The sequence below is a fragment of the Fragaria vesca genome, linkage group LG4 (assembly GCF_000184155.1).
Source record: "Fragaria vesca subsp. vesca linkage group LG4, FraVesHawaii_1.0, whole genome shotgun sequence".
Lineage (NCBI taxonomy): Eukaryota > Viridiplantae > Streptophyta > Magnoliopsida > Rosales > Rosaceae > Fragaria > Fragaria vesca.
The window spans coordinates 17,187,867-17,204,420 of record NC_020494.1 but is presented as its reverse complement, the minus strand read 5'-3'; the positions used below and the strand labels follow the sequence as shown (position 1 = coordinate 17,204,420).

Genomic DNA, 16,554 nt, shown 5'->3' with positions numbered 1-16,554 from the left:
TCCTCGTCACAAAAGGACCAGTGTTCATCTTCTTTAGTTCCCAAACAACCAGGTGGGCAATCTTTAATGAAACTCTGCTAGTTTTAGTTTACTTCTCAATATCAAACACTGACAACTCTTTTTTCTAAAGTTCATTAGTGTTTTTGTCTCTTCCTCTCATTTAGCAGAGAATATAGGGCAGAGGGATTTTTCTTTTCTGTAAAAGAAAAGAACAGTGAGAAAGAATTAAGGGTTAGTTTTATTTTTTCAGTTTTGGTTGGTTTTATCCGTTTACTTTGAGAAGAGGTGTTTTCGTCTGTGTGATTTGTCACGATCGTTGGATGCACGTGGAAACCCAGAAGGTAAATAAATTCCTTCTCAACTTCTAGTGAATGAAGTAGTATTTTATTCCAATGAGTAAATGGATTTTGGACAAGTAATATGAGTATTTTGATGATGATGATGATGATGATCACCCTTATATATATTATATAATTATTTCGTTGTTGATACCCATCTTCCACCTTCGTCAGTTTCTTACTTCTCTTCTGCCACCCCTAGCTTCTCTGTCTTCTCTCTTCTTCTTCTTCTTTGTAAGCATCTGTTTCTTTATTTCTTTATTCCCTGTTTTGCTGTCTCTCCCATTTTCTGTTTTCAGTATCAGTATTCTTAATTTGCATGGCATTATGTGTTTCTAGCTTTCGTGTTGTTTGTGTTTTCTGAGTTCCTTGATGTAATGGGATGTGTGGTCTGGTTGTTTTGTGATCTGGGTATGTCTGCTCTTGCTGTGATATTCATTAAAGATTGAAACTTTACTGTTTGTAAAGATCTTTAGGCTGTGATCGTCAGACCCTTTGGTTTTGTTGCAGTTTGGACCCAATTATGCACACACTGATTGACTATCACTGTTTATGTGTGGAATTATGAATTTCCTGGACCAGTTGGGATATAGATTTTTAATCCCCTAATGTGAATCAAAGCCCATGAGTTGCAAGTGGATGGCTTTATCGGTTTTAGTCCTCTTCTTCTAGACCTTGAGTTTGCCTGGCCTTGGTTGTTTAGCAGAGATTGGAATGCAACATTGTTGGTTCCCTCTATTGTATCTGAATTGTTGATCCTTGTTTGTGGCCACAGTGTGTCAAACTTGTGGGGAAGCATGGCTCTTTCCGAAGTTCGTAAAGATAGAGAGTTGAGAATTCATGAAAGTTTGGATGAGCTTAGCGCTGTTTTGGCAGACTACATTGCTGAAATATCAGAGGCAGCGGTGAAGGAGCGCGGCGTTTTTGCAATGGCTTTATCTGGTGGTTCTCTCATTGGCTTAATGAGGTATCAATCATTCCTTTTCCCAAATTTTTGGTTCCTTTTGTTTTGTGATTCTTTTGTTGATGTATTGTTGATGGTGGGAAAGCAGAAAACTGTGTCAAGCTCCTTATAACAAGACTGTAGACTGGGACAAGTGGTATATTTTTTGGGCTGACGAGCGTGTTGTGGCAAAAAATCATGTTGATAGCAATTACAAGCTTGCAAAGGATCTGTTTTTGTCTAAGGTACTATTCTTCTGTCCTTTTCACTTTCCCAGCCCATTGCAGGCTGCAGTTTGATCTTGAACTAATTGATTCACCGGAAATTAAACTTCATATACTTTGGTTTCCTAGCTTTAATATGATGTTTCTTCGTTGCGTACTCTCTCTCCTTTGAACGACCAATCAAACCAAGGGAAACCAGGGTATGAGAAAGGGATGTGATTATAGTTCTAAAAGCAGGGTGTAGAGTTCCCTTTATATTGTTGTTTCGTAATCTGCAGGTTGGGTCTTGCCAGTATTTACTTCAATATATCTACCTTAATTCCTCCGATTCCATTCATATTTTGATTCCATTCCCATCAATGTTTACTCCTGCAACCAAAAGCTACCTTGTAGAGTCATCCAACAAATGTGAGGTGGATTGAAGATGCTTTATTTTTATTTTTTTTTGAAAGGAAGATGAGGCAGACCCTAGGTGGGTGCCTCATTCGAAGACTCTTATAGTATCTAGAGTCTGGTTTCAGGTTTTGGAACCTGTTGCTGAAGTCTATAGTTTCACTAAAATCTTCATAATACTTTCCAAACCACCTTATAGATTGAAGCTATTTCTGATAGTTGTCATTCAAGTTTTGGAAATACTTTGGCTTTTGGTTAAGGAAGGTTCACTCCTGCAGATTATGTGGGTTGTTTCTGTGTCTTATATTGCCTTTCGAACACCTTGACTCCATGAGTCTACTTCAGCAAACCTTCCTTTCAGTTACTTCTAGTTTCCAAGTACCTCAGTTCTTTTCTATTTTAGCGGCCTCTCATGCTCATAACATTATCAGCTTAAAGCTGGTTATCACTGCATTTCTCTGTATTTTTAAAGGCAAAGCCATCTTGGGTGACCTTTCCTCATCTTCTACTTAATTTCCATTGTGTTGTGATCCAAATGGAAGGAAACATATATATGGTGGAAAGAACGGTTACTCTTTCTACTACTCATCTGTGCCGAAGCAGAGAAACTTAAAACATGTAAAAACATCCTTTGGGAAGAGTTTTTATGGTGCAGATCTGAGGAAGGAATAATCTAATATTGTGAATTCAAGACTGACGCGTTTAACTTTTTGGTAGTTTCATCAGAATTCAGTTACTGTAACAAGTACTTGCAATTTCTGAACCTTACGACCACTTTTATGTGATGCTGTCTACCATTGTCCTTGATGTATTCTGATTTTAAAACTGGTATTGGGCATCCTATATCATTGATGTGAAAAGAGTGATTAACATATATGTTTCTGTAACAAATTAGACTAAAGCTTTATAGTAAAGTTTGTAGATTGAAGAGGTGGTTCGCTTGCTCCTATGGTTCTATGTGTTTACAGTATACAATTACTTGCTAGTAAGTATATATCATGCTACAGCTACTCGAGCTATACGTTGAACTTTGAATCCTTTGTGATTATCCTCTGCATGCTACCATGCATTTTGTATTAGCTGAAAGTGTTTAGAGTATGATTATGCTGATCAATGTTGAATGTAAAATGCGCATAAAACCATTCAGTATTAGAGAACATATAGATCAAAGTATTAGTCTAATTGCAGTATTGGAATGTCATATTGAGCTTTGCCTTTTCTTTGATTGGAGCATTTTAGTTTACAACTGTGGCTAGTTTTGCAGCAATGCTAAATGTAATTTTGCTAGTTCTCATAATCCATATGTATTCCTCATGCTCGTTAGCATATTATGTACACAGGTACCTATTATTCCGAGCCATGTGCATTCCATTAATGATTCAGTGTCAGCAGAGGAGGCATCTGATGAGTATGAGTTTGTCATTCGACAGTTGGTGAAATCTCGTGTGATCAGTGTGTCAGATATAAGTGACTGCCCCAAATTTGACCTGATCCTCCTAGGAATGGGCTCCGATGGCCATGTTGCCTCATTATTCCCTAACCACTCAGTGCTCGAGGAGAAAGATGAGTGGGTAACCTATCTAACTGATTCCCCCAAACCTCCACCTGAGAGAATTACATTCACTTTGCCTGTTATCAACTCAGCATCCAACGTAGCTATAGTTGTGACTGGTGAAAGCAAAGCTGAGGCTGCACACCTTGCAATAGATGGTGTGGATCCGAACTTCGCATCAGTTCCTGCAGGAATTGTCCAGCCACTGAAGGGTAAGTTGGTGTGGTTTATGGATAAACCAGCAGCCTCAAAACTCGATGGCTTTCAATTTTCGGAGTAGGGTCAATCTCTTCATGTCAAAGTGTATGTTTTGTACGTAGTGAAGGACACATGTGGTTCCATTTCTTTTTCATCTTGTCACCTTTTTTTTCAAGCTTTTTGTGTGAAGTTCCCCATTTCGCCTTGTCTTCCTCTCTTCTTGATGGGTTTGGAAAAGTGTTAGTACCCTTTTGTAAGAAGAGGTCAATAAAGCTGGGGTCTTTGATGCAAAAGCCATTTCTGGTTCTACTTGCTTGTAGGAGTAACTGAACATTGGACGGAATTCTCGACTGGAGCCTGACTGGCATTTTGGAGAGTTACCTTATATATATTCAGCAAGAGCCAATTTTTCTGTTAGAAACTTGTATAGTATGTGTTTTTGCTTCTCTTTTGGTTCTTTTCTCATTAACAGGTTGTTTCCCCTACTCTTAAGGAACATAGACAAGATCACAAGGCATATGCTAGATGATTTAGCCATGAACATGGTGATCATCTGGCATCTGATGTCAACTAAATGGAAATAGGGGGTTACCCCAATGATCAAGGGTGAGCTAAAGGATTAAAATAACATTAAATTACACATTGAATAATGATTGGTGAGCTAAAGGATTGGTGGGCAGATCTTACAATTTGGGTAATCGTGTGGATTACCATAAGCTCTGTAGTTGTGCAAATTTTTCAGCTTAAAAATCAAATTCTATGAAAGGAATCTAATATAACTTCTTGGCCTGCACTTCTCGATAATTTGAACCTAATTTTAGCCTTATTAGGTTTGATACTTTGATTTGATTACGAAACAGAAATGTAATCCCCCATAAAGAAAAGGAAAATGACATTTCTAATCCCACACAAAGGTTTGACATCATCTTGTTCTTCACCTAACCTCAACCACCCCAGTTTAATCAATGAAAACTACTTCACATATCTGATCTTTATCAAAACAGTGATGCTTAAAGCGTGTGGGATGTATACTCTATCTGGATAAGATTAAGATAACTCAACATGTTTCAATCATTCAATGTCTCCAAACCATCCAATTTCTTGATTCAAACGACAAAGTTACATGAGTAGAAGCCTGCACATTTGGACAGATCAATCCACAGCTTTCTCAACACAAAAGAGGAAGGAAAAAAAAATCCCCTGATTTTTCATAAAGTTGTGGACAACACGGTTTTTTTTTTACTAAATTCGAATCATGATTTCAAAGCACTTCTTGAACTGACAGCAGTCAAAAATCTGGACTTTCGTTTTTTTTTTTTAACGATTTTTCAAAGTCGGAAGAGAAGAAGTTCAAAAAAACAAACTAACAAACTGAAACCTGCAACTGTGATAAAGGATTGCAGCTCTGATAAATTGCACTAGGCTTTAAATCTTTGCTTATGAAGTCTACTCATCACATACAAAATTGGGGATCCTACTAGAGGAAAGCAAAATCACTTGGTTAACTTTGTGACAGAATGACTTCCTATTTATCAGGCAAGGACCTCATCAGGTAATGTGCGATATTCCATTTCGGTTACAGATCTTATACCATCTGGATCAGTAACCACGTCTTCCATATCTTCTCTAGGAGGGAAGCCCCTAGATCGCCCAAGCAACCATTGATCTATGACCCCACAATCAATTGCATACTTGATGGAATGCTCCAAATATTCTCTATCAGTAACTAGATGTGGTTGAACTGTCAACATTCTCATGAGAGCTGAAATGGAATTGCAAAACTGAAGTTAGGACAATGCGAATGGCACACTGGAAGAAACCAATGCATATTATACCAGCCCAGATAGACTTACACATTTCATGATATCAGAGTTGAACATTATTCCAGTTATATCATTTCAACAGTATACCAGCCTAGATAATTAGTAATGTGTCCTATAGAGTTGTCATAATGGCTATTTCTTACAGCTTTTGAATAATTATGGCAGAAAACATGCAAAGACGAACCAATAATGATCATTTACATTATATAAAATAAGAAGAGCTGACATAATCTAAAATAAGAAGTGGGCTTCTTCAAATACCTACAAATGATAACAGTACACATTCATTCTTATGTACATGATGCCATGAGATGAATGACAAGGATATATCTTCATCAAAGAATTCAAACATAATGTTGTATTGCTGTCCACTTTGAAGCTTAACACAAGCCCCCTAGATTAATTTTTAAAGAATGTCTTGTTTGAAGCCGCAGTATTCCCTTAAGAGATTAACTATAATGGACCACTGCAGGCTTCTCCTGAAGGTGGCATTATGAAGCACAATAAATGGTTCCTATTTGGGAGTTCTGATAGCTGGCACCCAAATGCAGCTAAGCAGACTCTACACAAGGAAGGGTTACTTTCTAGTAGTTTAAGGGGATCTACTGCTAAAAGTAAAATAAGATAGGTTATATCATAAGTCACATCCACAGAATAGATCACAAGAGTGTACCTGCCACAATACCATCTCCAGATGCGGACATATCAGAAGTGAAAGGACTAATAGGGGGATCCTCCATCCCATTAACAGCACCATCATGTTCCTTTGTATAGTAATGTATCTTAGAAGTACCATTTGTCACAAACAAAACCTTAAGGTTTTCATGCCAAAGTGGGGCAATCATTTCTCGTCTATGGTGAACAAACTTCGATCTGGCATTATCTTTGGTGTCGAATTCCTCAGAAGGCTGGACTCCGCATAGAAACTCAAGCTCTTGCTTAGTAACTTCAATAATATCAGCAATATTCCATACTTGCTGTATGAACAACTTAGTTTCTTCAGAAGACTGCCACAACGGTAATGGAAGGTTTACATCATAGAAAACAACTCCGCCCAGCTGCTTTGCAATTTTGATTGCTTGGAGTGTAGTTGACCTCATGTTTTGATCAAGCAGAGAATGTGTGTTGAAGTAGAACATCTTTGCCTGCATGATAGGTTGTTATAAGCTATCCATGGCAGAAAGCACTCGAACTGCAACAATCTAATGCTCACACTCAATTACAGTTTTAGATCATGTCTAATGTTTCTTTTTTATTTGATACTTACTGAGTTACATGTGCGAAACTTCTCAGCAAGAGTTGCATTTTAAGTATAATTGCACATCGTGCTCATGATATCATCCCCCCAAATTTTACAACCAAAAGTAAGTAAAAATAAGCAATATAAAAAAAAAGGTTTGCGTGGCTGTTTCTAAACCCTATTCCCAAGACTCATGAGGTAAACATCATGCATTTATCAATTGGCATTGTATCAGATATACAAACAATGAACAAGAAAGCATTAAAGTTAATTCATTTTCATAGGAAAGTTTTACCTCCTTCAGCACATCCATGTTGATCTCTGACTTTGTTAAAGAATCCTCAGCACAGGGTCTGACACAAGTCAATCTCAAGCGATTTCTTTTACCAATCTTCATCTGTGATACTGCAGTTGACCTTCTACTATCCATGCGAACAGACCGGGTTTGAACATTATTGGCATTCATATAATATAACATGGCCTTGCCATAGTCATCATCTCCAAGTTTTCCCATGAAAGCAACCTTGCCGCCCAAGCTTGCAAGAGCAATCGCCACACTACCTGCACATCCCCCAGGAGACCTAATGAACTTTTCAGGGGCCCATAATGCATCTTTCTTTCTTTCATGTATTTCATAATCTAAGAGTCTGTTGGCTGGCCTTCCCGATGGCACAAAAGCATGTTGTGCAGCTCCAAAGCAGCACACAAGAGGAGGCCAACCATAAGTATAGCTGATATCCTCTCCGTCATCTATTTCCAACTGTAGATCATCCTCAGTCTCATCCTTCACATCCAAAACAAATGTAAGCTCCTCAGCATCACTAACTTCAGCTTCACTAACCTGGCTCGCAATCTCATCAACCTTCTTCTTAGTTCTTCTCTTCCTCACCTTCTTCTCAGATTGCTCTCCCTCCACACTTACCGAAGCAGATACAGCTAAAACATATAAAGTTCCCATTTTAGCACATTCAACCAATAATCTATACACAACAATACAAAAACATCAATGAGGGAGCGTACCTTTCTTACGTCTCCCCCTTTTCTTAGGCTCTTCACCAACATCTTCATCACTCGAAGCATCACTATCCGAAGCTGTCTTCTTCCGAGTCCGTTTAGTAGTCCCAGTTGTCTTCTTCTTCTTCACGACAACCTCCTCCTCATTCACTCCATCTAAACCCGAATTCTCTGAATTGTTTATCTTTTTTGACATAGCTGCAAGGCCCCATTTTTTACTGTGTAACCTAAAACCCTGAAGTTGAACTAAATTAAGTGACAGCTTATTCGGCCAATCCAAATGGCACCTGCAAATTTCATTGAACAATTTCACTATCAAAACCATCACTAATCATACAATTAAAGTGTAGGGTTTTAGAGGTTTAAGCAAATTCTAGTCCTTTCCAGGGTTTTTGATTCAAATCCTCAAGAAAAGATTAAAACTATGAAAACCCAGAAAGATTGTTCATTTTCCATTTCAGCTCAAGAACCAAATGAGTTTTGAATAAAGATTGGAAATTTGCGAGAGTGAGAGAGAGAGAGAACCTGGGTAGTTGTAGAAAGCGAGTGAAAGATAGCAAAGCCATTGACGAGCTCAAGTTCTGGGTTGTAAAAGCAGCTCAGACTACTGGGTCTTCTTGCTCTCTTCAAACATGGAAGAAAGCTTCTTGCTGATAAGTCTGTGTTGGTTCTACTCATTAGTTGAGCTTAGCGGGAGAGAGAAGAAACAGCTCTGCACGTGCCAAAAGCGTGTTCGTTTTTTTTTTTTTTTTTTTATCATTTTCTATTTTTAGAACCAAGATTTAGGAGCAATAGGGATTAGAATTTGAGACCTTATTTTGGTGAATTGAATATAAATCCACAATTTCCACTGGGTTCCAAACCCCCATACAAAAAAGAATATAAATCCACAACATAATCAGATATCAGAGTTAAAGAGTCATCCATTTCAAACTGGTATCACAGAAGCTATTATCCACCCATACAATCAAAACCAAGCACCCCACAACAACCAAAACCCTTTCAACAGTTCTGGGATGCCTGCCTAACCATGTGAATTCACAATCAGTAAATGTTTCATTACAACTGAGTTTAACAAGGACACGGATTTGACAGAACTACATGACTATCTTCCTACGATGCCTCACTTGGAAGCAACGGAACTAGTCCTCCTGTTTGAGAACCTCTGCTTCAGCCATTGCCATGGGGTCATTCTTAATCTCCTCTTCTTTCTCCCCGTCTCGCTCTTGCGCCATCTTCTTCCTGTGCAGCTCTTCCGCAGCCTCCATGGCAGCCTTGTTCTCCTTCTGCATACGCAGCATTTCCTCCTCTTGTTGCTGTCGCTCAAACCACGTGTCTGCATCTGCCCAAACTGAACAATACAAAAAAACAAAACAAATCAGACTACATCACATTAACACCACACTGCAAGAACGAGCATCTAGTTAAGTAACTGTTTTGATCGAATATCATCAAACATCTTATTCAATTATTCCGTTTCCAATATCTTTCTACTTCTTCCAATCTTTGCTACATACTTATAGCTTACTTCTTCACACTTTGCTTAATTTCAGAACTTCTAAGCATACTTACTAAAGACTTCTGTTTGACTAACTAAAACTTCGAAAGCGCTTACCTCTTCACTTTCGCTCTCTGCTTAATTTCGGAACTTAGTAAACTTCTAAAGCGAAAATCCAAGCCTATTTCGAATCATAAACCCTAATTCCCTAATTCACACTACCACCCAAACCCTAGAAATTGAAACAGCATAAGCAAATTAATAAATTAGATTGTGAGGAGAAGGAGAGTACATACTGGGCTGAGCGGCCCAACCCTGTTCGCCTCCCTTGATTTTCTCGGGGAGGGCGTAGTTGACGGTGAGGACGCGGCCGAAGAGCTCGGCGCCGTCCATGTTGTCCATGGCGGCGGCGGCGTCCTCTCTCTCCAAGAAAGTGACGAATCCGAAGGAGCGGTGCTTCTGTGTGGCCTGATCGAGCGGCGTCTTCACGTCTTTGATGTCGCCGAACGGGATGAAAGCCGAGTGGAGAATCAACTCGTTGACCTCCTCCGCCAACCCTCCCACGTATAACGTGTTCTTCTGCACTTGCTGCGCCATTCTTCCTCCTCTCCAATCTGATTTGGACTCGCAGTGTTTCTTCTTCCTTCTGTTTCTTTTCTCTCTGGTGTCAGAGGCTGCCTTTATATATGAGATCTGCTCTATTGGGCCGTTCCTAATTACGTTTATTGGGCCCGATATTTTTTTTATTTTTTTATAGAGTATCAACGACGCTGTCCTTAAATATTTTCCAGACTCCGAGACTAATTCGCGCCGAGAGATTTTGTCAGAATGCTTCCTCTCCTCTGACCACCAAGAATAAATTGGGATTTAACTCTAATTAGCGTCGGCTAAAATTCGAACCTAGATATAAAGGTTCCACACCTAAACTCTTACCGACTCGACCGCCTGTGGTGGTTGGGCCTGAAATTTTTTAAAGTTCAATGTAATTTCATTTTCAAGCTTCCACCTTCGTTAACGCATTGATAGATGTAGTTTCCTCAATTTCAGCAAAAATATTACTAAAATTTGTAAATGTCATATCTCATCTGAAGTCCATAAAAATGATATCTGAATCACAATATGCAAGTTCCCAGTGTACTTGTAATCATAAATCATGTAATAATGGCCAATGGCCAATGGGCCGCTTCTCTCAATGACTAATCAACTAATTATTCAAAATTGTGTGACTAATTTCCTTCCGAGCAACAAGAATTGTGCATTGAATCACTTCTTCCGCAAGTACAAGATGCCAACCACCGCAGAGATGCCAACAACAGCTGCAGGAACAGCCCAGTATTGCTTTGTCAGTGTCATGAGCTTCTCAGGATAACCAGTTGGTTGAGTTTCAGGTTCAGCTGAGGCAGAGGCGTCTGTGTCGAGCTCTCCAATGCACATGGTTTCCATGAGCTCCTTTGCATCTTTGCTATGCCCAGCATCTTCAAATTCATCAGTGGCGTCTTTGCCTGAAATGAAATTAATAACCAAGTCATATCACAACTTCGTATATGCACATACATTGCTCTTTTAGCTGAAACAAATGCTTGAAGGTGAAGTTAAATAGATTGGAAAAGGCATCCAAAAGCAAGCTCAGATGTATACCAGTTGTAGCAAGGATTACATCATCTCCACCAGGGTGATCATCCAGATATGTTGAAACATCATACACCTGCAATTAATAAATGCAGCATATGTAAATACAAGAGTTTTCATTGAGGAGCATGATATGAAACTATGACCAGAAATAGATCAATGACAACATTTAGTTCTCTAACAACAGAAGAAACCAACAGACAAGCGAAAAGTAGAGTCACAATAGAAGTGGCCACTTCAAAACTGCCTTTGACACTAGGAAATCGAGACATTACTCCAAAAGGAGAAGACCTCTTATAGTTATATCTATGGGATTGTCCTCGCTCATTCTGCATACTCAAGATTTAGACAATCCAAATATTGACCACATCCCAACTCCAAAATATAATCTTATGAAACTGCCAAACTGAGACAGCAAACAAAAACCTATCTACATGAGCAGCTGCAATGTAAAAGAATGCAGTATAGGAAGCCGCATCAACAACTATAAATAACTGCACAGAGAAGTCTAACTGCAGTATGGAAAATTTGGGCATCTCTTCAATTCTATCTATTGTTCATACTAATTTGACAACTCTACCAATCCACTTATTGTTCATACCAACTATGAGGACTGTTTCATAGGCAGTTTAACCAATTTCATAACTTACAGATAAACCCTGGTGTCAATAACAAAATCTTATATACCTCCATTTCCTAGCCTAATATAAACAGCCCCTGAATCCAATCTTAAATTAGAATCAAATTTCAGACCTGTTTGGTGTTAGTATGTGCTCTCTTATATACCTCCATTTCCTAGCCTAATATACAGATCTGACAAGGAACACAAAACCGGTATAAACAATCCAATCCAATCCAATCCAACAGGAGTGTGAAGATGGAGAAGGCAAAGGTACCTTGCCGTCGATGACGATCCAGCAGTCATCTTTGGTGTTGTGCTGCGAGGCTTCTTTCATTGAGTATAGCTTCGTCAGCGTCGGCATCGTTGAACGCTTCGGGGATTGGTCAACCTGGTTCAGAGAGACCTCCTTGGCTCTTGGATTGGATTACCAGATATTCCCTCGTCCTGTCTCTGTCTCTCTCTATCCTAAGTGGAATCTTCGTTGGGCTTTTAGACAGGCCCAACTTTTTGGTTAGGTTTGCAGAAAGCTTTGAACTTTCGTGGGCAGGAGGCTACCCTAGTGGAGTAGGTATATAGTATATACGTTAGTAACGTTACCCTAGTGGATAAGACCCCATGTCTATGGTGGGTCGTGTTGTTAGAAATGCTTGAGTTGATTGGGTAAGTCACGTCTTATACATGACTGTGGTGAGGTAAATTGTGTGGCTCATGACTCGTTGCACCTTGTTACGAGTTATTTATAGGAATATTGTCGATTTAACAATGACAGTGCGATTCTAAGAAACATTCTCGTTGAAAAATATTAAACAAGGACAAGATCGATAATGTTTAATTCCATGCAATAGTCTACTTAGAGTCAATACATATTGACGGTATCAAGAGTCAGTACACATGTTCTGAATACAAAAACAAAGTTTATCAGTAATGTTATATATTTCACTCTCATTCGTGTACTGTAAATATGTGTCACTTGTAGCACTTGGTCTTCAATTTAAGTTGTCCCTCAATCCTTTATTCCTAACTCAAAATCCTACTAGTATAAGGAAATACTTATATTCCCTAGTTATTAGTTGCTTTTTTCTGTTTCCTAATTCGGTTTGGTATCATTTTATATTGTGGGCCATAGGAAATGAACCCAACGTTTCCTTTTCCTTGTAGGCTTTGGGTCTTTAAATACAGGCCCAGGCCTGTTATCCCACTATAATTTCTCGACTCCAAAACAGATCTCTCTGATCCGAAAACCCGATTTCACAATGGAATCCCCAATTCCCGTCGAAAGCCCTAAAACCTCCGGAGATCCGGAACCCTCCGATTCCGCATTGCAAGTCGTCGACGGCGGCAGCGACGTCGCCGGAGCCGACTCGATCCTCGACGTCTCCGGCCAGAGCCTAGACTTTCCGATCGGTGAGAACGCCGGCGACGACGTCGGCGATCTATACCTCTACAAAAATGTGTACAATCTACTGCCGAAATCCATCGCCGGTATAAAAGGCTTGAAGACGCTAAAGTTCTTCGGCAACGAGATCAATCTGTTCTCGTCACCGGAGATCGGCGACTTGGTGAGGCTAGAATGCCTGAGGATCTCGTCGCCGGAGTTCGACGGCTTGCCGCTGCACAAGTTCAAGGGGCTGAAGGAGCTGGAGCTCTCCAAGGTCACGTCTCGGTGCTCGGCGGTTCCGATTCTGAGCCAGGTCGCTGGGCTGAAGCTCCTGACGAAGCTATCGGTATGTTATTTCTCTATAACTTTTCTACCGCCGGAGATTTGCTGCTTGAAGAGCTTGGAGTATCTGGACCTTTCGTTCAACAAGATGAAGACTTTGCCTGCAGAAATTGGGAATTTGAATGCTCTGGTTTCGTTGAGAGTTGCGAATAATAAACTGGAGGCATTGCCTGAGGAGTTGTCCAGATTGGCTGTGCTGGAGAGCCTGGACTTGTCGCATAATAGGCTGACGTCACTTGGGGATGTTGATTTTGGGTTGATGATTAGCCTCAAGAGTTTGAATCTCAAGTACAATAGGCTGAAGAGTGAGTGTGTAGTGGCGCCTTCGTCAATATGCTGTGATTTGGATGGGAATGGAAATGATGTGTGTGGCGATGAGTCTGGCAGTTCTTCAGTTGAGTTGGATTGCTCGTCGAATGTGAGTAGTGTGTCTAATAAATCGAAAAGTAGGTTTCTTGCAAGTTGGAGGTCGGATGGGAGGAAGTGTTATATTCGGTGGAGAGGTCCAATGCCGATGCGTGTGAAGGAAGTTGGAGAAAGCAAAGCAGGAAATGTAGATGTTACTGATTCTGTAGCAGATGAGGATGAGGCTGAAGGATGTCGAGAAGCTGAAAGTTGCTCATTTCTCAACTCTACTGCAGTAGATGAAGGTGATGAAAAAGATTGTGATGATGAAGTATCCTCAAACAGTCAAGAGGTTGCAGGTGAGCAAGATGAAGCGTTATGTTCAGAAATGTTAAAAGCCACTTCTGGATCCAAGAGGAAAGAGCATGTCGGGGATCTGAAGAAGCCGAATTGCAAGAATTTAAAGTCAGCTGGAATTAGTGGTGAATCTAGTCATGCTGTTTCATTAGAGCAAGGTGATAAAAACAAATACGAGAATGAAGCACCCTCAGCTAGTCAAGAGGTTGTTGGAGAGAAAGATGAAGAAGCATCCCCTTTAGAAAAATCAGATCCTACTTCAGGATCCAAGAGGAAGAATTCAAATGGTGGTGAGAATGTTAAGCAGCCAGATTGCGAGAATGGTGATGGCAATGTTAAGCAGCCAGATGGCGAGAATGGCGATGGGGATGTTAAGCACCCAGATTGCAAGGATGGTGTTGGGGAGAATAAGCAGCGCAAGAGATTACGTCTTGATCAACTACATAGTCATGATTGTTCAAGCATATCTCAAAAATTTAGTGATATGTCTTTTTGCAGTATTGAGGACAGTCTTCAAGATGGCTTTTATGATGCTGGACGTGATAGGCCGTTTATGCCTCTAGAGAGTTATGATGGAAAGTTCCCTCTTGACTCGCGTGAAGTTATTTTCTTGGACAGCGAAAAGGATGATGAGTTGGATGGAATTTTTCAGTCTGCCAGAGATGCGGTTCGCCATTTGAATGAGTTAAATGACAATTGCACTGATGAGCGACAGATTGCAATGTTTCTTGCTCTATTTGTATCAGATCATTTTGGAGGGAGTGATAGGGTTGCTGGTATTGAAAGGAGACGAAAAGGTAGTCCTGATGCAAATGTCAGGAAGCCTTTTGTATGCACCTGCTCAACTAGAAACGGTGAACCTTGTAATTTATCCACCAAACCATACTTGGAGACAGTTGAAGATATTTCTTTTGCTGATATCTCTGAGAAATCTCTCCGCTCTATTAAAGCAAGACGTAAATCTATCCTAGTTCCTATAGGAACTGTGCAGTATGGTGTTTGTAGACATAGAGCATTGCTATTGAAGTATCTTTGTGATCGGATGGAGCCTCGAGTACCTTGTGAGCTTGTGAGGGGATACCTGGATTTCATGCCCCATGCTTGGAATGTGATACCAGTCAAGAGAGTGGACTCAACTGAGACTCGTTGGATAGTTGATGCATGTCGTCCAAATGACATCAGAAAGGAAACAGATCCTGAATATTATTGTAGGTATATGCCTATGAGTCGGATCAAAGTTCCTCTTTCTGGAAGCAACTTTGGTCATTCTTTGCTACATAATTTGCCCTTTATTGATGGAACTGTGAACAGATCTGGCAGTTCTCTCATTCAGTGCAAATATGGATCAGTTGAGTTGGCAGCTAAAATTCGTACTTTGGAGGTAGATGGGACTTCAGGGGATGATGTTAGGAAGTTCGAGTACAACTGCTTAGGGGAAGTAAGAATGTTAAGTGCTTTGCAACACCCCTGCATAGTAGAGATGTATGGACATCAGATATCGTCCAAGTGGGCTCCTTCAGTGAATGGCACTCCTGGCTCCCGTACTCTGCAATCAGCAATTTTCATGGAGTACATAAATGGGGGTTCCATGAAGAGTTACATAGAAAAGCTATCAAAAGCTGGTGAGAAGCATGTCCCTGTTCATATAGCTTTGTGCATTGCTAAAGATGTTGCTTCTGCATTGGTGGAGCTGCATTCAAAGAATATCATTCATCGAGACATTAAAAGTGAGAACATATTGATTGATTTGGATAGCAAGACAGCCAATGGAGCACCTGTTGTGAAGCTCTGTGATTTTGATAGAGCGGTGCCTCTAAGGTCATACTTGCATTCTTGCCTTGTGGCTCATGTAGGGATACCTCCTCCTAATGTTTGTGTTGGAACACCTCGCTGGATGGCTCCAGAGGTTCTAAGGACAATGCATGAGCAAAATTTTTATGGACTTGAAGTTGATATCTGGTCGTTTGGATGCCTTCTTTATGAATTATTGACTCTGCAACTTCCCCATTCGGGAGTAGCTGATTTGGAGATACATGACCTTATTGTGATGGGACAACGACCAAAGTTAACAGAAGAGTTGGAGGCGCTTCTGCTATTTATGGACGAGCCAGCAGCTCGATCAGCTGCAGAGCTTGGGGGAACAGAGGCTGACTTAGACACACTAGCATTTCTTGCTGACTTGTTCTGCAAATGTACAGAAGAGAATCCGCAGAGTCGTCCAACAGCTGACAACGTCTACAAATTGTTGCTCGAACACAGCATGAAGCTCTCTAGTGAAACTAGGTTAAAAGTTTAGGTGCTTCCACTTCAAATTTTGTAACCCTATTGATGGTTCATTGTTACAATAATGTTAATTTATCAACTGTATATGAACCCATGGTTTGGGACTTTGGGTTTGTCCAAGTTCCTGCGTTAGACTCTATAATTGTATATATCCAATTCTCTATTGATGATTTCTACCGATTTTGTTTATAACATAGCACTAACTTGTGGTTTTGGATAGAAGATAAAGAAAGGGGAGAAATTCTAGAGAAGCTATGAAATCAAGTAGACAAATTTAAGAAAAACCATTCCTCAAATATGGAAAAGATAAGCAGATATATTCAGTTCGCACAACTATGAATAACAATGAAAGATTACATAGTTCAAATATGAAAG

At 40.1% G+C, this 16,554-nt stretch overlaps 5 protein-coding genes across 6 annotated transcripts; 2 read left to right on the top strand and 3 right to left on the bottom strand.

The window, feature by feature from the left end:
- The first annotated feature begins 324 nt into the window (after window positions 1–324).
- On the top strand, window positions 325–4,063 carry LOC101306035 (probable 6-phosphogluconolactonase 1-like). 2 transcript variants are annotated; one of them, XM_004297173.1, is made up of 4 exons: window positions 325–341; window positions 1,114–1,305; window positions 1,391–1,526; window positions 3,239–4,063. In XM_004297173.1, the coding sequence occupies exons 2-4, from the start codon at window positions 1,136–1,138 to the stop codon at window positions 3,728–3,730; spliced, it is 798 nt and encodes a 265-aa protein (XP_004297221.1). In that variant the 5' UTR covers window positions 325–341; window positions 1,114–1,135; the 3' UTR covers window positions 3,731–4,063. The 2 variants fall into 2 exon arrangements, with proteins under 2 accessions (XP_004297221.1, XP_004297220.1); XM_004297172.1 differs by lacking the exon at window positions 325–341 and adding an exon at window positions 402–572.
- Window positions 4,064–5,034: 971 nt separating this feature from the next.
- Window positions 5,035–8,386, bottom strand: LOC101305748 (probable fructokinase-1-like). Its single transcript, XM_004297171.1, has 5 exons — window positions 8,251–8,386; window positions 7,732–8,012; window positions 7,007–7,647; window positions 6,145–6,616; window positions 5,035–5,410 (listed from the first exon to the last, which is right to left on the bottom strand). Exons 1-5 carry the CDS (start codon window positions 8,289–8,291, stop codon window positions 5,181–5,183), a joined length of 1,665 nt encoding a protein of 554 aa, XP_004297219.1. The 5' UTR covers window positions 8,292–8,386; the 3' UTR covers window positions 5,035–5,180.
- Window positions 8,387–8,594: 208 nt separating this feature from the next.
- On the bottom strand, window positions 8,595–9,873 carry LOC101305458 (peptidyl-prolyl cis-trans isomerase E-like). The gene is made up of 2 exons (XM_004297170.1): window positions 9,520–9,873; window positions 8,595–9,076 (listed from the first exon to the last, which is right to left on the bottom strand). Exons 1-2 carry the CDS (start codon window positions 9,818–9,820, stop codon window positions 8,868–8,870), a joined length of 510 nt encoding a protein of 169 aa, XP_004297218.1. The 5' UTR covers window positions 9,821–9,873; the 3' UTR covers window positions 8,595–8,867.
- A 407-nt stretch (window positions 9,874–10,280) lies between these two features.
- LOC101305164 (cytochrome b5-like) lies at window positions 10,281–11,941 on the bottom strand. Its single transcript, XM_004297169.1, has 3 exons — window positions 11,749–11,941; window positions 10,862–10,928; window positions 10,281–10,725 (listed from the first exon to the last, which is right to left on the bottom strand). The coding sequence occupies exons 1-3, from the start codon at window positions 11,833–11,835 to the stop codon at window positions 10,487–10,489; spliced, it is 393 nt and encodes a 130-aa protein (XP_004297217.1). The 5' UTR covers window positions 11,836–11,941; the 3' UTR covers window positions 10,281–10,486.
- A 786-nt stretch (window positions 11,942–12,727) lies between these two features.
- On the top strand, window positions 12,728–16,348 carry LOC101307783. The gene has a single exon (XM_004298315.1). The coding sequence runs from the start codon at window positions 12,728–12,730 to the stop codon at window positions 16,190–16,192; it is 3,465 nt and encodes a 1,154-aa protein (XP_004298363.1). The 3' UTR covers window positions 16,193–16,348.
- The last annotated feature ends 206 nt before the right edge of the window (window positions 16,349–16,554 follow it).